We start from the raw sequence: 8,449 nt of genomic DNA, 5'->3' as shown, positions 1-8,449 counted from the left end.
ATTTCATTTATAAGTATCGGTAAAGTATCGAACACGGATACATGTCAAACACAAATACATGATCTAATTTAAAGTATCATAGATGATTGTTAAAATTTGAGTTGAAGTTGAATGTATATCGATTATTACTTACTTGAAATTTGAGTTTGTGAGAGATGCACATGATATGTCCGAGAAGGGTTTTGTTGGTATTTAGAAAAAAATTGAGTGAGATGGAATGGCTCATTATAGATGTGGAAGGAGGTGAAAGAGATAGAGTGAAGTTAAAGAAGATGGAAGGAGAAAACAAAAAACAAATAAGAGAAAAAGAATTCAAATGTAGAAGATAATAATGAGAAATGATACCTTTGAAAGATCACAATGATAGAAAAAACACATTGAGTTTCTTTTATTATTTTTAAATAAAGATTCAACTAAGAAACAAAATAAATGTAGAAAAATATTTTAAAATTATTGAAAAGACTAAAGAAAATAAAAGAGAAAAAAAAGAAAAAGTTATATTATTAAAATTCTAAATCAATTTATTAAAAGGAACAATTTTCTTAATAGTGAGACTAAAATAAAATAGAACTCATTACAACCATTTTATTAAAACTAAATGTAGTTTTTTAACTTAATCTTTTATTCTTTTATAAAATACACTTTCATTTTTTATAATACCTTTTAGAATGCACCAAATATAATATAAAACATAACATCATATTTCATTTTCGTACAATTTTTCTTTCAAATACTATCTTAATTTCTATAAAAGAATAATTAAATATAGTTTTATTACCTAAATTATGCTGAAATTTAATTTTGTTTGAAACTTAAATACATTTTAATTTTAAAACATAAAAAAAAGATGAATATAATTCTTATGTCGTTATATTTTTTAAATGTCAAATTTTCTCATTCATATTAAAACAAAAATATATTAAACGGTATAAATAATTTAAATAATGACATAAAACAAAATTTAACACATAAAGAATTAACGTAATTAAATTAAAAAAATTATATTGATCATTTTTAAAATTTGACGTCAAAATTTTAATTTAACGTAAAAATTTAAAGACTAAATACATGTTTAATCCTATTAAATTTTTAAGAGTGATTGTTCTTTTCCTAGAGTGACGGTTTAACGATGGAAAGTGAATAAAATTACAAATCCTTTTAAAACTACCAATTGCATAAAGCAGCAAAATATACAAGATTGCAATTGATGAAAAGTTCGAAAAAAAAAAAAAAGGTATACAGTACAAGACATTTATGATAGTTCAGTTATCTAAAACAAACTGTTATAATCTTACTCAAAAAGAGTACTATTAAAAAAAAATGGTAGGTAAAAAACTCACCCCCTAAACAAAACTCTACATTCCATTTCCATGGGGTTATACACTCTGTTTTGAGATATAACTCCTCAGTTTGTGAATGTTTCCAGAATTGCTCTCCCAGGGGAACCATTTTTTCTTAGGCCGGTGTCAGAGTTCAGAGCCTAACAAAGTGATGTCAGTGAAGGATGAAGATGGTGATGGCTCAGCCAATTTACATGGTGGAATGTAATGTGAAGAAGTTGAAGTCATGGTGATGCACATTCAGCTGTTTCAACCAAGAGTCTGCTGCACTGTACAGACATGATATGCTCTCATTGTCATAAGGGTCAGTGTTTAGCCAAACATCTCCTTGCATTTTGTATGTTGCTAGTCCAAATGGAAGGAGTGAAATATCCTCACTTTTCTGTTTCTTGCACTTCTCTCCTTCGTTCAAACAGCATACATCATTCCCTATTTCCATGTCATCACACTCCATTGCACAATCTGCACACACATTTTATGAGATCACATTCAGGTTTCACAACATATTATGTCAACCAAAAACAAGCCAAGAACCTTAGGGGTTATGCAATGCTCATCATTGAGTTTCTCTGAGAAAAATGTTTAGAAATGAAATTGTGTGTAGCACTTACCTCTTCACATAGCTTTTAGAGGGAAATATAGTATAATCTACTCTTTTGCATGCTTATCTAATGATATATAGCTCATTTGAACACAATCAGATACTATAATATTTGAAAATACTGCATTCAGATGTGAACAATGAGATAAACCAGCAAACCTCAAAAATTTGAACTACAATTATTGATTGGAAAAACAAAAGATTGAGATACCTTCGAAAGATGATGAAAGGGTATGGTAAGTGAGGAAGCATGCTTCCAATTCCTTTTCATTGTTTCGGCTTGGGACAGTATAAATTGGGTACCTATTCAGTGATGAAAAATCAGTATAAACATGTATCTAATATGGGAATTAACAGAGGCTAATCATCTGATACAAAGTAACATAAACAAGATAAGATCAACTTTGCCATGAATTACAATAACAATAACAATAACAAAGTCTTATCCTACTACATGAGATCAACTACATTATCACATTACATGTTTTTAGTTCAGTTAAATACCAAATCTTCAGAAATCACATGTAACAAGAGCAACAAACTATGCTCACCAAGAAACGGCCATCCAACTTGCTGGGGAAAGATCCACACTCTTCAATGTCAGTAATGCAGGATGGGATCGAGCTAACTCATCAATCTGAAACATGAAAACCAAAAACAATGTTAACAGGTGAGTGTGGTGACATACAAATCCAAAAACATATGTTATTTCTATTGGTAAAAACTTATTCTTGACAAAAGAATACCTTCTCAGCAAGAGGAACCCTTGAGTAAGGAGAAGCCATCTCAGTGTACTGTAAGTAAAGGTAGCCAAGCTTGTTATCCCTTAGCCAGGAACCCTCTTGATCACAGCATGAATCCTCAGAAACATCCTCCCAAGATTTGCTGGAATTGTTACTCAATGATCTGGAAAGGTTATCACTTGAACTATCCTCACTCCATGAATCACTTTCAAATTCAACTCCATCGATATCCTCTCTCCGGTTGCTGCAAAACACAAAAGAGGAAAATCAATTACACCATTTTTTTGACATGTTTAGCATATACACACTAGGCCTTGTTGTCTCCCACATACCGAGATGCTGCAACAGACTTGTTGCTGTAGATTTGGATGGCAGATAGGTATGGAACATAGTACTGAGTCACAGTCTCACCATCCTCCAACATCACTGGAGTACCAGCACCATATGCACTCCATTCATAGTAGCAGTCCCAAAGGTCTTGCAGAGTGAAGTATTCAACTTTCTCCTTGCCAAGAGGCTGCCAGAGGGGATTTAGATCATTAAAGCAGCTCTGCAAATTACATGATAAAAGCAGAGAAAATTAAGGATACCAATCACCAGGTAATGGTCCTTCTTCCTTCTAATAAATTAATGAATAGCAATGTTTCTTAATTGAAACACATCCACCACTAACTAACACAATTTCATTTCCTCCAATCTCTTAGACTATAAACAAAATAGTTTATTACAAGAGGACAACTAATGCAAGAGTAAAACGGTACATACACTGAATATGTAAATGATTTCACACTGTTAATCTATAACAAACAGTTATGGACAGTAAATTTGTTCACTTTTAAAATAGCAGTAACAGCTTGAAAAGCATAGGTGTTGGTTGGTAGCACCTAGTATATTCCAGAAAACCTTGTTTTCTTTTTCTTTCCATCATTTGTCTCCCTTCTGGAAAGCCAAAAAGCATTGACTGATCCTAGAAACAGCAGATGCTGATGGAAAACCACTCAATAAATGACATTGTAAGAATGTGGCCAACTTTGAAATGGGAAGTAGGAAAATCCCAGAGGACATATCTTTCTCAGTAATAGGTTGTCACAAATAATGAACGATTATAATACTCCTACGTACATTTTTTCACGAGACAACCAATGAAAACTATTGGCTTGAGCCCACAAAATGTGCAATGACCAATTTCCCCGTCACATACGACACATGATGAAAAGTAGAAGCAGCCACAAACACATACTCATCTCATTAATGAAAATCGATGGTTTTATCTCAAAAGTTTGGCTCTTGTCCCTTGAACCACATGCCAAGATTGAAGAATAAACCTATATTTATATTTTCTCTCTAGTCAAATCAAGTATCGTAATTTCCCCATAAAACCATCTTGACTACGAACAATTACCCATAGTTCATGCCTAAACAAGACAAAAGCCACCAGAATCCCTTCAGAAATATATCAGATTTTCAGATTCTGTATGATCCCTCTTTCTGAAAAATTGTAAAGTAAAAAAAAAAAAAAACTGGAATCAATAAAAAATTGCATTCCTATTCTAGATTTTTTGAATTTTCTAACCAAAGAATGATTAGGGGGTAAGTGTCATCAAATTTGAATCCTACAAGAAAAGTATATAAAAAATGCCTAATTAGTTATTTACTTTTCATTTTTTTCAAACTAAATTACGGAAAGGATAACAACAACGGGGACTCTCGTATCCACCTATGAAGACTAATCTCACTCAACTGGGTAAGAAAAAACATAAATAATTAATGAAAGTTGTAAGAAAAAAAGAACTTATATTCTGACTTTTCTAAATTAAGAAAAATTAATAATTGAAAAAATAAAGTATTTGTCTTGAAGCAATAAAACTCTGGTGTCAATGTCAATCATGGTTGATTAAATAAAAATGACACGTGGACGAGGATTTTTCAAATGGCATCGAATGGATATTCCCTGACACATAACAAAGAGGGATTTACGACATCTTTTTAGCCATCCCACCCAAAGAACAAATCACGGGAAAATAATACAAAAAGAATTATAAAAAAATTAATAATAATTTAAATAAATAAATAAATATTGACTTATTTATTGATTGCCCATAACTCAATTGGCTCTAACACAATATTCTTTTTTATATATTAAGTATATAATAAACACCATATTAATGTTATTAATTTGATACAAACTTATTTCATCTTACAAATTTAATATCACAACTAATGAACAGTTACCATAAAATTCTTAAATGAAAGATGCTAAATTCATTAATGTCATACCAGGATAACAAATAACGCGTTTTTACATCTTTATTCAACACTCAAACAAAACACACATCAAAAAGTAACGGTGACCCCATATTAATATTTTTAAATAGAATAATTCTAAAATTGTCAGTATAAATAAATATAAAAAAAATCATTTAATTTTTATAATTAAGATCATACATGTAGAATTTTTTTTTCATTTTGATTATTACAAAATTTCAATGACGAAACAAATATATAGATAGTTCTTTTAAGAAAAAGACACCTATATTCTCAACTATTATCTGAGATCGGACTATGAAAGAACAAAACTACATCTTTATTTTTTTATTCTTTATCCACTTTTGGAAATTCCAATAACTAAATTAATTTGTTTTAAAAATAACTATACTTTCTCTCAATACTCATAAATGGGCGTGACAGGTACAAATATTCTGAGAACCGACAAAACAAAAGTTATACACACAATAGTAAGTTAAGGAAAAAGAAAATTTAATTTAAACTAAAATAAAATAAATACAAAAATAAACATATCCAAATTTTCAAATTTATAATATAAATTTAAAATAATAAAAAATCAATTAAATTAAATTATGATACATAAACATTTAATGACACTGTTTTTATATTTGTAATCTTCTAGATTTATTAATTTTTACTATTACTATAATTATGTTAAAAACATTCCAAAATAAAAAAAATGATGAAATTGTCTAAAATTATTAATGCAAAGTTATTAAATTTAATTTTAATTGAATAACATGTTAAAAAGTCAATGCAAAAAGTATTTATTCAGAGGGAAATATTAATTACTTATTTTTTTGAAGAATTTTTTTACTGAAATTCATCCATAAGGATAATATTGTTTTTATTTTATAATATTTAGCGGAGTTTCTCTCTCTTCATTTTATAATTTCAAGGGAAAAAAAATGTAAAAATGTGTTAACGTCTCTTCTGCAGTAACTCAAAATCAGTAGCATTTTTTTACATCTTATAAGAAATTAAAAAATATTTCACCCGCAATTTGATAGTTTGAAGAGGAAAAAGAATGTGTGAATGTCTCTTCTGCAAATCAAAATCAGTGACATTTTTGACATTTTATAAGAAATAAAAAAATATTTTACCCGCAATGATTCATTCAGATAAAAAAAAATGAGGGGAAAAGGAAACAATATAGAAATTGAAGAAAAATCCAAATAAATATTCCACTCTCTGCATATGGTAATTGCAGAAATTAAAAAAATACAAAAATAGATGAACACAAATGAACAAACAAACGCACCGTCCGATGAATCGGAAACAGAGAGAATCAATCAACCCAGAGAGATAAAGAATGCAACTTGAACACAACCCAGAGAATCAAAAGGAAAAAACAAAAATAAAAATTGAGAAATAAATAAAAAATAAATGAAACAAATACCTTCGGTAGAATCTGAGAAGGAACACGAGGAGTGACACATTGAAGGAAGCGTTGCAGGTTTGATGGCGAAGTTGCAGAGAAGCATGCGAAAGAAGAGGTTGAGAGAGAGGAGAAAGAATCGGAAGAGGTGACGGAAGAGGGCATTGTCGTTTGTGAGTGATTTTCACGAGAAAGTGAGAGAAAATGCAGAGAAAAGCAGAGATGGAGCAAATGGGGTTTAAGGAAGCTCTCAGGTCTCACTCATTGTGAACAAGAGGGTGGTGACACGGAAAACACGAAAGATCATATTTTTATTTTGGGTTATGGTGTTCAATCAAACAAGGTGACCTCTGCAACTACTAGATTTGGAACATTTTTCATGGAAAGAGGAAAATAAATCTGTGAAATTGAAAGGGATGGAGAATACTGACAAAGTGCACCCACTCAATATTTAAAGCTGGGAAATGCAAGATGTAATTGATTGACACTTCTGGGTTTTATAAATGCTCCATGAAACTAAAAAAGGTTGAAGTTTTTTTATGGTATGGAGAATTTGGAGTTGCAGAGGAAAAAGAAAGGGAAAGAAAAGAGAAAATGTAACTGGTTTTGGTATTAATTGAGGGATAAGAGAAACGGATTTTGGGGGGTTTTGTTCTGATTGTTGTGTTGACAAAAGTGACATAGGAAGAGAAGATTTATAGAGAGAGAAAGAGAGATTGTGTGAGAGAAAGAGGAAAAAACGAAACAGGAAAAGGAGAGAGAAAGAAAGAGAGAGTGATGAAGAGAGTACGTGATGGCGCGTCGCGGTGGCGATTGGGAGAGAGTTCGCTTCGCCGCGTGTTAAGGTTTAAGTGTTGTCAGTACTTTTTTTTTTTTAATTTAACTCAGAACTAAAGAATTTTAATTTTATTATTTTATTATGTTTTCAAAATATATAATTTTGAGAAATTTCTTATACCAATAGAATATCCTGTTTCTATGAATATTTTATATCAATTTTTATCTTGATTGTACTTTACCTTTTTTAAAGAAAGGTTAATTGAATGGTTTTTGTCGTTTTATAGAATTTTTTTCTTAATTTACTTCTATTATGCTAATATTTTTATTTTTATAAGAATGTATAAAAGTAATGTATTTATTGAGAGGGTGTGATTACTTGAACATTTTAGGTGTAACATTAACATGAACAGAGCTATATAAATCGCAACTTTTTTTTATACCTAAACTGGAAATTTTATATTGTGATGATCATTATAGTTTCAAGAAAGTATATAAGTTTAAAAGTTTCAGTTATGGCTAAGTAATTAATGTGTTATTAATTATCATATTATATTTATTAATAACTTTATTTATTATTTTTATTCCGATTAATGACATTAATCAGTTATTAATTCAACATTTTTGTACTTTTCTTGAAATTTTTGAGAATTCAAAATTTCTGTCCGTATTTTTTATTTGTAAGATTTTGGGTCCAACATGATACACGTGTCGAATATCTTTTGGGATAAGATGAGTGGGGTCTTAGATTTTTTTAATGGAAATAAATTTAATACAGTAATATATATTTAATTATTTGTTCTTTTCTCCATTCTCTGTAAGAGAAATGGTGCATACTGTAAAAAGCAGAGCCATAATTGAATCTGATGGTGATGATGATGAAGATGAGTAGTCATAAAATTCGTTTTCTGGATTTATCATTATCCACAAATACAAATTCTATAATGATGGCTCATTTTCTATCAAATATAGTACCTGAATTATTACTATGTTTAAAGTTTAAGATTTTTATGCATTGTGAGAGTGAATATATTAATAATTAATTTAAAATCATTTTTAATATGTCTTTCATGATAATTATTATAAAAATAATAAATTTAATAGGTATTTAGATTTATAATTACTCGGTGATAAAAAAATTTAAACCATTAGCATATATATTATTTTGCATTTATTATTTTTGAGATTTCTGATTATAGTTCTCATTCAAGCTTTTAAATTTTAAAGATTCTTCTTACTTCTTTTGGTCTCCTGAATTGAGTAACATGGTTAAATTACGATATAACACTGAAATTATCAAAGTTTTTTTCTTTAGTTTTTTAAA

The 8,449-nt window shown here is 29.3% G+C and overlaps 1 protein-coding gene across 2 annotated transcripts; it reads right to left on the bottom strand.

Annotated features, from left to right (window-relative positions):
* Nucleotides 1–1,176: 1,176 nt before the first annotated feature.
* Nucleotides 1,177–7,101, bottom strand: LOC114181142 (uncharacterized). Of its 2 annotated transcripts, none has more exons than XM_028067502.2 (6): nt 6,370–7,101; nt 3,017–3,201; nt 2,688–2,928; nt 2,493–2,578; nt 2,153–2,244; nt 1,177–1,802 (listed from the first exon to the last, which is right to left on the bottom strand). In XM_028067502.2, the coding sequence occupies exons 1-6, from the start codon at nt 6,511–6,513 to the stop codon at nt 1,531–1,533; spliced, it is 1,020 nt and encodes a 339-aa protein (XP_027923303.1). In that variant the 5' UTR covers nt 6,514–7,101; the 3' UTR covers nt 1,177–1,530. The 2 variants fall into 2 exon arrangements, with proteins under 2 accessions (XP_027923303.1, XP_027923302.1); XM_028067501.2 differs by having other exon boundaries at nt 3,017–3,234; nt 6,370–7,100.
* Between the last annotated feature and the right edge of the window lie 1,348 nt (nt 7,102–8,449).

This window comes from Vigna unguiculata, chromosome 4, assembly GCF_037176805.1.
Source record: "Vigna unguiculata cultivar grain cowpea cultivar isolate G323 ecotype 2 chromosome 4, ASM3717680v1, whole genome shotgun sequence".
Taxonomy (NCBI): domain Eukaryota; kingdom Viridiplantae; phylum Streptophyta; class Magnoliopsida; order Fabales; family Fabaceae; genus Vigna; species Vigna unguiculata.
This window is presented reverse-complemented; position numbering and strand designations above follow the sequence as displayed.